Here is a 15862-nt window from a genome sequence, read left to right as displayed (position 1 = left end):
GGGTTGGGGACATCGGCGGGGTGTCCCCAGCCCCTCCCCCCCCAGCCCCCGCCCTACCTTGTGGACGGCTTTGCGGAGGATGTCCTTGTACTCCTCCTTGGTGATCTCCTTCTTCTGGTAGTAGGGTTTGATGGCCAACTTGACCTCCTCCACCGCCCGCTCCTGGGTGTGGAGCTTCTTCAGGTACTGGGGGGACGGACGGACACGGAGGGACAGACGGACACGGGGGTGAGGGGACGGCAGGGGAGGCGGGGCGCGAGGCGGGGGTCCCCGGGAAGGGGGAGGGGGGGGTGGGGTATCACCGCCATCGTGGGTATCGCGGAGGTGGGACGGTGGCCCCGTGACCGTCGCGGCCATCGCCAAGGTGGGATGGTGGCCCCGTGACCACCGTGGCCATCAATGACATGGGACAGTGGCCCCATGACCACGATGGCCATCACCAAGGTGGGATGGTGGCCCCGTGACCACCATGGTCATCACCAACACGCAACGTCCTCAGCATCGATGTGGGATGTCCCTGTCACCACCGTGGCCATCGCCAATGTGGGATGGTGGCCCCGTGACCACCGTGGCCATCAATGACATGGGACAGTGGCCCAATGACCACCATGGCCATCACCAACATGGGATGGTGGCCCCGTGACCACCATGGCCATCACCAAGGTGGGATGGTGGCCCCGTGACCACCGTGGCCATCAATGACATGGGACAGTGGCCCCATGACCACCGTGGCCATCGCCAATGTGGGATGGTGGCCCCGTGACCACCATGGTCATCACCAACACGCAACGTCCTCGGCATCGATGTGGGATGTCCCTGTCACCACCGTGGCCATCGCCAATGTGGGATGGTGGCCCCGTGACCACCGTGGCCATCAATGACATGGGACAGTGGCCCAATGACCACCATGGCCATCACCAACATGGGATGGTGGCCCCGTGACCACCATGGCCATCACCAAGGTGGGATGGTGGCCCCGTGACCACCGTGGCCATCAATGACATGGGACAGTGGCCCCATGACCACCGTGGCCATCGCCAATGTGGGATGGTGGCCCCGTGACCACCATGGCCATCACCAACACGCAATGTCCTCATCATTGACTTGGGTTGTCCCTGTCACCACCGTGGCCATCACCAATGTGGGATGGTGGCCCCATGACCACCATGGCCATCACCAATGTGGGATGGTGGCCCCATGACCACCATGGCCATCACCAACACACAACGTCCTTGTCCTTGCCATGGGATGTCCCTGTCACCACCACGGCCATCACCACCATGGCCACCACCATGGGATGTCCCTGTCACCACCACGGCCATCGCCACCATGGCCACCACCACCATGGGATGTCCCTGTCACCACCACGGCCATCGCCACCATGGCCACCACCATGGGATGTCCCTGTCGCCACCATGGCCACCACCACCATGGGACGTCCCTGTCACCACCACGGCCATCACCACCATGGCCACCACCACCATGGGACGTCCCTGTCACCACCACGGCCATCGCCACCATGGCCACCACCATGGGACGTCCCTGTCACCACCACGGCCATCACCAACATGGCCACCACCACCACGGGACGTCCCTGTCACCACCACGGCCATCACCACCATGTCCCCGTCACCACCGTGACCATCACCCACATGGGATGTCCCCAACACGGCATGGCCGTGCCGCTGACGTGCGGTGGCCCTGTCACTGATGTGGGAGGTCCCCGTCACCACCGTGACCGTCCCCAACGCACAAAGTCCCCATCGCTGTCACTGCTGTCCCCGTCACCACCGGGGGACGTCCCCGCCACGGGACGTCCCCGTCACCACCAACACATCACAACCGTTCCCGTCACCGGCGTCTCCAATGTCACCTCCAGCCCGGGATGCCCCCGTCACCAGCGTCCCTGATGCCACCACCGCGGGAGGGCGTGTCACAGCCGTCCCTCGGGACGCCGGTGTCACCCGTGTCCCCGCGGTCGCCCCCAGCAGACGCGTCCCCACCACAGGACACCCGTGTCACCCTGTCCCCGTCAGCATCGCTGCGGGACACCCGCCACACGTGTCCCCGTCACCGGGGGACACCCCGCGTCCCCCGGTCCCCACGGGATGACCCCGTCACTCGCGTCCCTACGGGGACAAGTCGCTGTCGTGTCACCGTGGGACGCTGCCTGTCACCCCGGTCCTCACGCGACGCCCCGCGTCCCCCCCCCGTGTCCCCACGGACACGTCACCGGGGTTCCGGCAGGGCAGCCCTGTCCCACGTCCCCGTGTCACCCTGCTCCCTGTGGGGTGACCCCATCGCCACGAGCCACCCCACGTCCCCTCAGCCCTTGTCCCCAGGGGCCACCCTGGGTCACCCCCTGTCCCCGTCCCCATGGGACAGACGCCCCGTGTCCCCCTGTCCCCAAATAACACCCAGTGTCCCCTTGTCCCCACAGGACCCCCCGTGTCCCCCCATCCCTGTCCCCAAATAACACCCCATGTCCCCCTGTCCCCAAATAACACCCAGTGTCCCCCTGTCCCCACAGGACCCCCGTGTCCCCCCCATCCCTGTCCCCAAATGATGCCCCGTGTCCCCCTGTCCCCATCCTCATGGGACCCCCCGTGTCCTCCTGTCCCTGTCCCCAAACCCACCCCGTGTCCCCCTGTCCCCACAGGACACCCTGTGTCCCCTGTCCCTGTCCCCAAATGACCCCGTGTCCCCCTGTCCCCATGGGACCCCCCGTGTCCCCTGTCCCTGTCCCCAAATGACCCCCTGTGTCTCCTGTCCTTGTCCCCAAATGACCCCCGTGTCCCCTTGTCCCCACGGGACCCCCCGTGTCCCCCTGTCCCTGTCCCCACAGGACCCCCCACGTCCCCCTGTCCCCACAGGACCCCCCGTGTCCCCTGTCCCCAAATGACCCCCATGTCCCCCTGTCCCCACAGGACCCCCGTGTCCCCTGTCCCCAAATGACCCCCATGTCCCCCTGTCCCCAAATGACCCCCGTGTCCCCCTGTCCCCACAGGACCCCCCCGTGTCCCCTGTCCCCAAATGACCCCCGTGTCCCCCTGTCCCCACAGGACCCCCCACATCCCCCTGTCCCCACAGGACCCCCCGTGTCCCCTGTCCCCACAGGACCCCCCGTGTCCCCCTGTCCCCAAATGACCCCCGTGTCCCCCAGTCCCCACAGGACCCCCCCGTGTCCCCCCGTCCCCACAGGACCCCCCGTGTCCCCTGTCCCCAAATGACCCCCGTGTCCCCCAGTCCCCACAGGACCCCCCCGTGTCCCCCTGTCCCCAAAGGACCCCCCACATCCCCCTGTCCCCGTCCCCACAGGACCCCCCCGTGCCCCCTGTCCCCAAAGGACCCCCCACGTCCCCCTGTCCCCACAGGACCCCCCCGTGTCCCCTGTCCCCAAATGACCCCCGTGTCCCCCAGTCCCCACAGGACCCCCCCGTGCCCCCTGTCCCCAAATGACCCCCCACGTCCCCCTGTCCCCACAGGACCCCCCCGTGTCCCCTGTCCCCAAATGACCCCCGTGTCCCCCAGTCCCCACAGGACCCCCCCGTGCCCCCTGTCCCCAAATGACCCCCCACGTCCCCCTGTCCCCACAGGACCCCCCCGTGTCCCCTGTCCCCAAATGACCCCCGTGTCCCCCAGTCCCCACAGGACCCCCCGTGTCCCCCCGTCCCCACAGGACCCCCCATGTCCCCTGTCCCCACAGGACCCCCCGTGTCCCCTGTCCCCAAATGACCCCCGTGTCCCCCAGTCCCCACAGGACCCCCCGTGTCCCCCCGTCCCCACAGGACCCCCCATGTCCCCTGTCCCCACAGGACCCCCCATGTCCCCTGTCCCCAAATGACCCCCGTGTCCCCCAGTCCCCACAGGACCCCCCCATGTCCCCCTGTCCCCAAAGGACCCCCCACATCCCCCTGTCCCCATCCCCACAGGACCCCCCCGTGCCCCCTGTCCCCAAATGACCCCCGTGTCCCCCCGTCCCCACAGGACCCCCCGTGTCCCCTGTCCCCAAATGACCCCCGTGTCCCCCAGTCCCCACAGGACCCCCCCGTGTCCCCTATCCCCAAATGACCCCCGTGTCCCCCAGTCCCCACAGGACCCCCCGTGTCCCCTATCCCCAAATGACCCCCGTGTCCCCCAGTCCCCACAGGACCCCCCCGTGTCCCCCTGTCCCCAAAGGACCCCCCACATCCCCCTGTCCCCGTCCCCACAGGACCCCCCCGTGCCCCCTGTCCCCAAATGACCCCCGTGTCCCCCCGTCCCCACAGGACCCCCCCATGTCCCCCTGTCCCCAAATGACCCCCGCGTCCCCCCGTCCCCACAGGACCCCCCCGTGTCCCCTGTCCCCAAATGACCCCCGTGTCCCCCCGTCCCCACAGGACCCCCCCCGTGTCCCCCACCCCCCGCGTCCCCCCGTCCCCTCTGACCTTGTCGGTGTCCCCGCGTCCCTCGGAGCTGACGCTCCCGTCCCTTTTCCCCACCTCGCCGCCGGACGAGGTGCCGTAGAGGGGGGCGGGGACCCCCCCGGCTGCCGCCGCCGCCGGCCCCCCCCGCCCCCGGCAGCCCGGTGGGGGTGGCGGGCGCCGAGGGGCACCCCACCAGCGGCAGGGCCCCGTGCAGCAGGTACGGGGGGGGCGCGTGGGGGGCCGGGGGGTGGGCGGCGGGCGCAGGGGGCTGGGGGGGGGCCAGGGGGGCCGGCGCCTTGGTGTGGCTCAGGATCTGCAAGAGAGAGGGGAAGGGGGGGGGGTCTTGTGGGGTGGGGGGGCACCCCGTGGGGTTGGGGGGGGCCCCTGTGGGGTGGGGAGCCCCCGGGGGATGGTGGGCACCCCTATGGGGTGGGGGGCACCCGTGGGGTGGGGGGCACCCCTGGGGGGGGGGGGGCACCCCGTGGGGTTGGGGGGGGCCCCTGTGGGGTGGGGAGCCCCCGGGGGATGGTGGGCACCCCTATGGGGTGGGGGGCACCCGTGGGGTGGGGGGCACCCCTGGGGGGGGGGGGCACCCCGTGGGGTTGGGGGGGGGCCTTGTGAGGTGGGTGGGGGCACCCCTATGGGGTGGGGGGGCACCCCGTGGGGGTGGGGGGGGCCTTGTGAGGTGGGTGGGGGCACCCCTATGGGGTGGGGGGGGCCACCCCGTGGGGTTGGGGGGGGGCCCTGGGGGATGGGGTTTACCCCTATGGGGGGGGGGGGCAGCCCGTGGGGGTGGGGGGGGCCTTGTGAGGTGGGTGGGGGCACCCCTATGGGGTGGGGTGGGCTCCTGTGGGGTGGGGGGCACCCCTGGGGGATGGGGGGCACCGCGTGAGGTGGGGGGGGCTCCTGTGGGGTGGGGGGCACCCCTGGGGGGTGGGGGGGGGGGAGGCTCCTGTGGGTGGGGGGAACCCCATGTGGGGTGGGGAGGCTCCTGGGGGGGGGAGGCACCCCTATGTGGGGTGGGGGGCACCCCTATGGGGTGGGGGGGGCTCATGTGGGGTGGGGGGCACCCCTATGGGGTGGGGGGGGGCTCCTGTGGGGTGGGGGGGCCTCACTTAGGGGCACCCCTGCAGGGTGGGGGGGCCTCATGTGGGGTGGGGGGCACCCCTGGGGTGGGGGTGGGCACCCCTGGGGGTCCACACCCCCCCCCGGACGCGGCACAGGGGAGGTGGGGGTAGCCGGGGGGGGTGTGGGGTGGCCTGGGGGGGTGGCTGTCCCTTAAGAGGGGTGGCTGTCCCCTTTTCGGGGGTGGCTGTCCCCTCCTGGGGGGGTGGCTGTCCCTTAAGACGGGTGGCCGTCCCTTTAGGGCAGCAACTGTCCCTTCAGGGGGGTGGCTGTCCCTCCTGGGGGGTGGCTGTCCCCTCCCGGGGGGTGGCCGTCCCTTTAGGGCAGCAACTGTCCCTTCAGGGGGGTGTCTGTCCCTCCTGGGGGGTGTCTGTCCCCTCCTGAGGGGTGTCTGTCCCCTCCCGGGGGGTGGCCGTCCCTTTAGGGCAGCAACTGTCCCTTTAGGGGGGTGTCTGTCCCTCCTGGGGGGTGGCTGTCCCTTAAGACGGGTGTCTGTCCTCTCCTGGGGGGTGGCTGTCCCCTCCCGGGGGGGTGTCTGTCCCCTCCCGGGGGGTGGCCGTCCCTTTAGGGCAGCAACTGTCCCTTTAGGGGGGTGTCTGTCCTCTCCTGGGGGGTGGCTGTCCCCTCCTGAGGGGTGTCTGTCCCCTCCTGGGGGGTGTCTGTCCCTCCCAGGGGGTGGCTGTCCCCTCCTGAGGGGTGTCTGTCCCCTCCCGGGGGGGTGTCTGTCCCCTCCGGGGGGTTGGCCGTCCCTTTAGGGCAGCAACTGTCCCTTTAGGGGGGTGTCTGTCCCTCCTGGGGGGTGGCTGTCCCTTAAGAGGAGTGTCTGTCCCTCCTGGGGGGTGGCTGTCCCTTTAGGGCAGCAACTGTCCCTTCAGGGGGGTGGCTGTCCCCTCCTGGGGGGTGTCTGTCCCTTCAGGGGGGTGTCTGTCCCCTCCTGAGGGGTGTCTGTCCCTCCCGGGGGGTGTCTGTCCCCTCCCGGGGGGGTGGCTGTCCCCTCCCGGGGGGACACCAGCAACGGTGACAAAGAGACGCCACCCCGGTCCCGCGCGTCCCCACCTGGTTGGTGGCCTGGATCAGCTCCTGCGCCTTGGCCCGGCTGGCCAGGTTGGCCTCCTCCATCTTGAAAAGCAACGCCGTCACTGCGGGGAGGGGGACGGGACACCGCGTCAGACGGGGACGCGGCACCGCGCTCCCCCGCCGCCGCCGCGTCCCCGCGTGCCACCTACGTGCCAGCACGCCGCTGGTGGCGCAGTCCACGCCGCCCTGCAGGTTCCAAGCCACCGGCGCCGGCGGGGGACCCAAGGGACGTCCCGGTTCTTCCTTCGCCTCCGAGCGGCTGTCGGCTTCGGGTTCGGTTCGGGGGGGGTCGGCGCCGGGCGGACCCCCCGTTCCCGCCGCCACCGGCGTGGCGGGGGGCCCCCCGTTGCCGCCGCCGCCGCCGCCCGCCGGCCCCTCCTCGGGGAGGAAGGAGACGTCGGGGGTCTTACAACTGCTGTCAACCGTCTGCGAGTCGGGCGTCAGCTCCCGTTCGGGCGCCGCCGGCACCGGCACCGCCGGCGCCGTCGCCTTCCCGGGGGGCGGGCTGGGGGGTTTGGGGCTGCCCCCCGATTTTTCCGAACCCGACCACGTCGGTTCGACTTTGGGGGGCAAACGGAGCGGTGGGCTACCGGCCCCTTGGCTACAACTGTCCGCTTTGGACTTCTTGAGCGAGCCCTTGGGTTTGGCCTTCCTCTTCTTCCTTGCCTCGCCCCCGGCCTTGGCCTTGCCGCCGGCGCCCTTGGCCTTCTTCAACCCCGCCTTGGTCTTGGGGGTTTTGGTCTTCTTGACCTTGACCCCCGCTTCCTTGGGGGGCTCGGCTTTGCCCCCCGCCTTGGCCTCGGCCGCCGCTTTCTCCTCGGGTTTGAGAAACGGCGCTCGGCTTTCGGCGTCGCGACTGAACTTGACCCCGATGGAACCGCCGCCGCCGCCGCCGCCGCCCTCCTTCCCCGCCGCCGTGGTGGAGCTGACGCCCTCCCGGATGAGAACGGCCACCTTGGATTGCAGTTTCACCTTCCGGGAAGCGGGGGGCTTCGCGGGGATCCCCTCCCCATCCTTGTGCCCCCCGCTTTTACTCTTCCTCGCCGTCTTCTCCCTCTCGCCGCGCGGCGCCTTCTCCTTCTCCCCCTTCGCCGGCTCCGGCGGGAGCGGCGGCGGGCGGCCGGGAGTCTCCTTAAATTTCTTCTTGTATTTCTCGCGAGCGGGGGGACGCTCCTCCGGCCGGCTCCGCTTCCGCTCCTTCTCCTTCTTGCCCTCTGCCGCCGGGCGCGTTTCTCCTTTACCCCGCGCCGGCGCTTCCGGAGGTTCCCGATCGGAAAATCCCTCGAAACTTAATCCTTCGGAATCGTAAAGCACCTCTCGTTTCGCCGGTTCCGGCGTTCCTTCTCGTCGACTGACGGTGATGGTCCGTTTGATGGCGAAGAGATCGGCGTCGTTCAGCTCCTGGACGGAGGGCGGCACGACCGCCCGCGCTTCCCGCCGCCGCGCCGCCTGTTCCCCGCTTTTTTCCGTTTTGGAATCTCCCGGTCCTTCGCGGGACGGGCGCCGGGATGGCCGGCGTTCCCGGGAACGCGACCGTTGCTTCTTTTTCTTCTTCCCCTCGCCTCGGTGTTTTTCCTTGTGCCGAGGACGCCGAGGTCGCTCGCCGCTCCCCGAACGTCGGCTCCGTCGTTTTTCCCGCGAGCGGGAACGTCGACTCCGTGACCAGGAACGCCGACGGGAACGAGAGCGGGAACCGCGGCGGCGATGGCGCTCCTTGGGTTTGGGGGGAGGTTCGGGGGGTTTTTTGCCCCCCCAAGCCGCTCCCCCTCGTTCCCGCGAGCGTTTGGGTTTCTTGCGGGAAGCGGCGGAGGGGGAGCGCGGCGAGGGGGGGGGCGCGCAGGCGGCGCTGGCTCAGGATTTTGCGGCGGAGATCGGAACCCCCCCCTTTCCAACGCGGATCGGGTTGGCTGTCGGCGCCGAAATCCCCTTCCTCATCCGAATCGGCGTGGAGGGAAAGAAAATCATCGCCCTCCGGTAGCCGGGGAGGCCGGGACTCGGTTGCCCGGCCCCTAGCGGTGCCGGTACCGGCGCCGCCGGCGCCGCCGCCGGTGCGGAACAGGCGGAGGGGGCTGTAACGCTCGTCCTCGGGTTGTACGATCTCCCCCTCCTCGATTTCGGAATCGCCCCCCGTCAGCCCCCACTCGCGCCGACCTCGGTGCCGGTTGGTTTTGGTGCCGCGGGGTTGAGGGGGCAACGGCGGGGCCGGCGCTTTGGGGTTGCCGGCAGCCACCACTTCCAACGACACCTTGCCCTCCAGCTTGGGGTGGGCTTCGCTCTCCGTTCGGTTCTTGGCGGCCAGGTCCACCACGAAAACGCGACGTCGAGGTTCCGGAACGTTCCCTTCGGGAAGCTGTGAGTTTTCATCTTCTTCTTCTTCCTCTTCTTCCTCTTCTTCCTCCTCCGGCAGCGTGGAATCGGCGCCGGGGGGATTCTGGGGGGCGCGGGGGGCCGGCGGCTCCGGCTCCTTCTCGAAGTCTTGGCTGAGGCTGTTGTCGTCGTAGATGCCGGCCAAAGTCTCCGAGATGCGACTGATGCTGTGGGAAACGTCGGGCCGAGCGGCGGTTTCTTCCTCCTCCTCCTCTTCCTCCTCCTCTTCTTCCTCTTCCTCCTCTTCTTCCTCTTCCTCATCCGGGCTGGGGCTGCTCCGGGAAGAGCTGGGATTGGAACCGGTGGGATCGAAGGGATCGTACTTCTGGTCCTGCCGGCCTTCGGCCTCCTTGCCGGGGGGAGAGGCTCCGTAGGCGAAGTCCCCGCCGGGGTTGTCTTCGTCGGTGGGGTGGAAGGGGTCATAAATATCCAGGGCGGGGGAACGGGGGCGACAGGCGGCGGCGGCGGCGGGAGGGGGGCCGGGTTGCGAGGAGGAAGAGGAGGAGGAGGCCGAAGAGGAGGAGGAGCGGGAGGAAGAAGAGGAGGAAGAAGAAGAGGAAGAGGAGGAAGAGGAATCGGCTTTCTCCAAGGCGCTACCGGGGGGTTGCGTCCGCGCCGGTTCTTCCCGGGGGGCCGGGGGGCCTTGGGGCCGCTGCTGTTGTTGCCCCCCCGGCCCCCCCGGGGCGGCGGCCCGAGGACCCCGGGGGCGCCGGGGCCGGCCCGGCGTTGGGGGGGGGGCCCGGCGGGTCCGGTGGGGGAGCGGCAAAGGCGGGGGGGTCCCGGCTGGGGGACCCGGGGGGGCCGGGGGACCCCCGGGCGCTCGCCAGCGCCGCGCCGAGGAGCCGGGGAGGCGGCCTGGGGGAGGCAAAGCGAGGGGGGGGGTGTCAGGTGGGACCCCCCCAAAGCCCCACGCCCCCCCCAGGGAACCCCCCAATGCCCCATGACCCCCCCAGCACCCCGAGTCCCCCCCCCTCACCCCCCAAATACCCCCCAGTGACCCCCCAAATGCCCCCCACGCACCCCGAGGCCCCCCACTGACCCCCCAAATGCCCCCCCACTGACCCCCCAAATGCCCCCCACACACCCCAAGGCCCCCCCCAAATGCCTCCCACACCCCCCAGCACCCTAAGTCCTCCCCACGACCCCCCAAATGCCCCCCCAGCACCCTATTTCCCCCCACTGACCCCCAAATGCCCCCCAGTCACCCCCAAAATACCCCCCAGCACCCTATTATCCCCCCAGTGACCCCCAAATACCCCCCAGCACCCTATTTCCCCCCAGTGACCCCCAAAATACCCCCCCAGCACCCTATTTCTCCCCAGTGACCCCCAAATACCCCCCAGCACCCTATTTCCCCCCACTGACCCCCAAATGCCCCCCAGTCACCCCCAAAATACCCCCCAGCACCCTATTATCCCCCCAGTGACCCCCAAATACCCCCCAGCAACGCCCAAATACCCCCCCCCAGCACCCTATTTCCCCCCCCGTGACCCCCACCTCCTTTGGGGGCCCTCCAGGGCCTCTCGCGCCGCAGGAGCCCCGAGGCGGCGGCCAGGTCCCCCAGGTCCCCCACTCGTACTTCAGCCACCAGCTCCACCTCCTCTTCCTCCCCGTCCCCCTCCCCGCTGCGGGGACCGGATTGGGGGGGGGGGGGTCAGGGGGGGCACCCAGGTGTCCGGGCACCCCCCCTCCTCACCCTCAGGGGACCTGGGTGTCCCCATCCCCCCCCTCCCGCCCCCCAAGGGGACGCAGCTCCCTGCCCCCCCCCTCCCAGGGGACCCCCTTACCCCCCCCCAAGGGGACCCAGATCCCCCCCCCCAAAAGGAACCCACTTAACCCCCCCAAGGGGACCCAGATCCCCCCCCCCCAAAAGGAACCCCCTTACCCCCCCCAAGGGGACCCAGATCCCCCCCCCCGAAAAAGGAACCCCCTTACCCCCCCCAAGGGGACCCAGATCCCCCCCCCCAAAAGGAACCCACTTAACCCCCCCAAGGGGACCCAGATCCCCCCCCCCAAAAGGAACCCCCTTACCCCCCCCAAGGGGACCCAGATCCCCCCCCCCAAAAAGGAACCCCCTTACCCCCCCCAAGGGGATCCAGATCCCCCCCCCCAAAAGGAACCCACTTAACCCCCCCTAAGGGGACCCACGCACCCAATTCACCCCCCCCTCGCCCCCCAGGGCACCCAGGGGTCTGGCTTGCCCCCTCCCCCCAAAAAAAGGGGCCCAGGCATCCAGCTGACCCCCCCCCTCGCCCCCCAGGGCACCCAGGGGTCTGGCTTGCCCCACTCCCCCCACCCCCCCCCCCCAAAAAAGGGGCCCATGCGTCCAGCTGACCCCCCCCCCCTCGCCCCCCAGGGCACCCAGGCATCCACCAACACCCCCCCCCCCCCCCCCCCCCCAAAAAAAAGGAACCCACTTACCCCCACCCCAAAGGAACCCATGCACCCAACTCACCCCCCAGGGCACCCAGGGGTCTGGCTTCCCCCCCCCAAAAAACAGGGTCCCAGGCATCCAGTTGACCCCCCCACCCCAAAAAGGGACCCAAGTGTCCGGTTGACCCCCCCCTGCACCCCAAAAAAGGGACCCAGGGGCCCGGCGGCGGCTCCTCACCCCCCGGCAGCGGTGCCCAGGAGAAGCTGCGCCCGCAGGGAGGCCACGCAGCTCTGCTGCAACTGGTCCAGGGCTCCCGCCAGCCCCCCCGCCGCCTCCCCCGCCTGCGGGGCAAATTTGGGAGAAACCCCCCAAAAACGGGTCAGTGTGTGTGTGGGGGGGGGCCCTGCGGGTCAGCACCCCGACCCAGCCCCGGTTGGGTCCCAGCATGCACCGGGGCAGAGCCGGGGTGGGACGCGCGGACCCCCAAACCGGGCGTCGCGGTGTGGTTGTGCCCAGAGCGCTGTGGAGTCATACTGGGATGTACTGGGAGGGGAACTGGGCAGACTCACCGGGCCGCCCTCGGCGCGGGGTCCCCAGCACCATCGCTGTCGCGCCATCCTCTTCCTCGCGGCGTCTGCGCGGGGCGGGAGGCAGGGTGAGGGTGGCGCCGGGAAGGGGACGTGGGGACGGGGACGCGGGGCCACAGCAAAGAGCGTGGGGACAGGGACAGGGGGACAGGGACAGGGGGACACAGCGAGGGGCGTGGGGATGGGGACAGGGGACATGGGGACGTGGGGACAGGGACGTGGGATCACAGCAAGGACCACAGGGACAGGGACATGGGGACACAGTGAGGGACGTGGGGATGGGGACATGGGGACAGGGACATGGGGACACAGCAAGGAGCACAGGGACAGGGACATGGGGACACAGTGAGGGGCGTGGGGACGGGGACATGGGACAAGGACATGGGGACACAGCAAGGAGCACAGGAACAGGGACATGGGGACAGGGATGTGGGGACAGGGATGTGGGGACACAGTGAGGGGCGTGGGGACAGGGACACGGGGACAGGGACACGGGGACACAGTGAGGGGTGCGGGGATGGGGACAGGGACATGGGGACGTGGACGTGGGGACGGGGACAGGGACGTGGGGTCACAGCAAGGAGCACAGGGACAAGGACGTGGGGATGTGGGGACAGGGACGTGGGGACAGGGACGTGGGGACAGGGACGTGGGGGGCGTGGGGACAGAGCGAAGGGTGTGGGGACAGGGACGTGGGGACAGGGATGGGGAAGGTGGGGACAGGGACATGGGGACACAGTGAGGGGACAGGGACAGGGATGTGGGGACAGGGACGTGGGGACAGGGACGTGGGGGGGCGTGGGGACAGAGCGAAGGGTGTGGGGACAGGGACGTGGGGACAGGGATGGGGAAGGTGGGGACAGGGACATGGGGACACAGTGAGGGGACAGGGACAGGGATGTGGGGACAGGGACGTGGGGACAGGGACGTGGGGACAAGGACAGGGGACGTCCCTACCTTCGCCCCCGGCCCAGCCTGGGAAGCCGCCGCTCACCCACGCGCTGCAGGGCCTTCTGCGGGCAGAAAAAAAGGGGGGGACCCCCCCAAAAACCCCCATCAGGGGGTCACAGCCCCCCAAAACCCCCTTGGGGGGGGGGGGCCACCCCCCCTAAAAACCCCCGCTGTCCCCTCTGCTCTTACCACGAGGACCTGGCCGGGGCGCAGGGGACCCTCGGGCTCCGGGGGGGCCCCGCCGGGACCCCCCCCCCTCCTCGCCGGGCCCCGCCGGGTCCTCCCGCCCCCCCGGGGGCCGGGGCTTCTCCTCCTCCTCCATGGGGACGGCGACGGCCTGGGAGGGGGGGAGAGGGGGCACTGGGGACCCCCCTCTGCCCCCCGAACCCCCCTCTCTGCCCCACAGCCCCCCCCAAACCCCCCCTCTGCCCCACCGCCCCCCAAACCCCCCCTTCTCCCCCGATTCCTCTTCGCCTACCACAATTCCCCCCTTTCTCACCCCAACTTTGCTGTCTTCCACCCCCACCCTGCTCCTTCGTCCCCTAATTTTTCTCTTCTTACCCAAAATCTCCCTTTCTTATCCCAATTTTTTCCTTTTCTACCTCATTTACCTCCTTTCCCACCTCAATTCCCCCCCTTCTTGCCCCAATTCCCCCCCTTCTTGCCCCAATTTCCCCCCTTCTTGCCCCAATTCCCCCCCTTCTTGCCCCAATTCCCCCCACCCCTGCTTTTCCCCTTTCTCCCCTTTTTTTTGGCTCAAATAACCCCTTTCCTGCCCCAATTCGTGTCCTGCCTACCCTATCACGCTTTATTGCCCGTTCCTACCCCTAATTCCCCCTTTCTGCCCAAATCCCCCCTTTCTCACCCCAAATCACCTCACCCTACCCCAAAATCCCCCATTTTCACCCCAAATCATCTCACCGTCTTCCCCATCCCCTCATTCCTACCCCAAATCCCGCGTTCGCACACCAAATCCCCGGTTAGGCTCCAAATTCCTCCATTTCCATCCCAAATCACCCCATCACGCAACAGATCCCCCATTTCTGCCCCAAATTCTCTCTCCATACCCCAAATCTCCCCATTTCTACCCCAAATCCCCCATTCCCACCCCAAAACACCTCCCCATACTCCAAATCTCCCAATTCCCGCCCCCAATCCCCTCCCCATACCCCAAATCTCCCCACTTCTACCCCAAATCCCCCCATTCCCGCCCCAAAACACCTCACCCTACCCCAAATCTCCCAATTCCCACCCCAAATCCCCTCCCCATACCCCAAATCTCCCTGTTACTACCCCAAATCTCCCCGTTTCTACCCAAAAATCCCCTCACCCTACCCCAAATCCCCTGCTCCTGCTCCTAATCCCCCCACAAATCACCTCACTGTACCCCAAATCTCCCCGTTTCTACCCCAAATCCCCTTACCATACCCCAAATCCCCTTGTTACTACCCCAAATCTCCTCCTTTCTACCCCAAATCCCCTCCTTCTCCCCCAAATCCCCTCACCATACCCCGTATCTTACCATACCCCAAATCTATCCATTTTTACCCCAAATCCCCTCCTTCCCACCCCAAATCTCCCCATTCCCACCCCAAATCTCCCCGTTTCTATCCCGAATCCCCCCTTCCCCCCCCCAAATCCCCTCGCCCTACCCCAAATCCCCCCCTTCCTGCCTCAAATCCCCTCGCCCTACCCCAAATCTCCCTGTTTCTGCCCCAAATCCCCTCACCCTACCCCAAATCTCCCCGTTCCTACCCCAAATCCCCTCACCCTACCCCAAATCTCCCCGTTCCTACCCCAAATCCCCTCACCCTACTCCAAATTCCCCCATTCCCGCCTCAGATCACCTCACTCTACCCCAAATCTCTCCATTTCTGCCCCAAATCCCCCCCTTCCCACCTCAAATCCCCTCACCCTACCCCAAATCTCCCCATTTCTGCCCCGAATCCCCACACCTTACCCCAAATCCCCCCATTCCTGCCCCAAATTCCCCCATTCCCGCCTCAAATCCCTCCTTCCCACCCCAAATCGCCCCCTTCCCGCCTCAAATCCCCTCACCCTGCCCCAAATCTCCCTGTTTCTGCCCCAAATCCCCTCACCCTACCCCAAATCCCTCCATTCCTGCCCCAAATCTCCCCATTCCTGCCCCAAATCCCCTCACCCTGCCCCAAATCTCCCCATTTCTGCCCCAAATTCCCTCACCCTGCCCCAAATCTACCCGTTTCTGCCCCAAATCCCCTCACCATACCCCAAATCCCTCCATTCCTGCCCCAAATCCCCCCATTCCTGCCCCAAATCCCCTCACCATACCCCAAATCCCTCCATTCCTGCCCCAAATCCCTCCATTCCTGCCCCAAATCCCCCCATTCCTGCCCCAAATCCCCTCACCGTACCCCAAATCCCTCCGTTTCTGCCCCAAATCCCCTCACCCTGCCCCAAATCTACCCGTTTCTGCCTCAAATCCCCTCACCGTACCCCAAATCCCCTCACCCTGCCCCAAATCCCCTCACCCTACCCCAAATCTCCCCGTTTCTGCCCCAAATCCCCTCACCCTACCCCAAATCCCCTCACCCTACCCCAAATCCCCCCTTCCCGCCCCAGATCCCCTCCCCCCACCCCCCCAACCCCCACCCCCCGGACCCCCCCCCCCCACCCCGTCGTCCCCCCCCCACCCCCTTTCCCCGTCTCCCCCCGGCCCCGGCCGCGGCCCCGCTACCTCCGCCCCCGCCCTCAGAGCCGCGGGCCGGGCCCGGCCGCCCCCGCCGCCATCTTACCCCGCTGCTCCGCTGCGCCGCGGGGGCGGGGCCGCGCGGGGCACGCCGGGAGCGCCGCCTGGCGGGGGGGAGGACCCGGACTACAACTCCCGGCGTGCCCCCCGCCATTCGCGTTACCAAGGCGACGCGCGGCGGAGGGGCGTGGCCTGAGCCGCGGGGGGGGGCGTGGCTATCCTAATCCACGCCCCCAACCGAGGCCAC

At 68.6% G+C, this 15862-nt stretch overlaps 1 protein-coding gene across 1 annotated transcript; it reads right to left on the bottom strand.

Annotated features, from left to right (window-relative positions):
* Positions 1-52: 52 nt before the first annotated feature.
* LOC309604363 (splicing factor, arginine/serine-rich 19-like) lies at positions 53-15681 on the bottom strand (the record flags this gene model as incomplete). Its single annotated transcript, XM_082339311.1, is given in 11 exon segments — positions 53-186; positions 4428-4515; positions 4517-4719; positions 6588-6670; positions 6758-8359; positions 8361-9830; positions 10473-10600; positions 11587-11690; positions 11919-11983; positions 13077-13224; positions 15604-15681. Coding segments are annotated over 10 exon segments (4010 nt in total), but the record flags the coding sequence as incomplete, so codon positions are not given.
* Between the last annotated feature and the right edge of the window lie 181 nt (positions 15682-15862).

This window comes from Platalea leucorodia, assembly GCF_965183815.1.
Source record: "Platalea leucorodia genome assembly, contig: HAP1_HAP1_SCAFFOLD_689, whole genome shotgun sequence".
NCBI classification, from domain to species: Eukaryota; Metazoa; Chordata; class Aves; order Pelecaniformes; family Threskiornithidae; genus Platalea; species Platalea leucorodia.
This window is presented reverse-complemented; position numbering and strand designations above follow the sequence as displayed.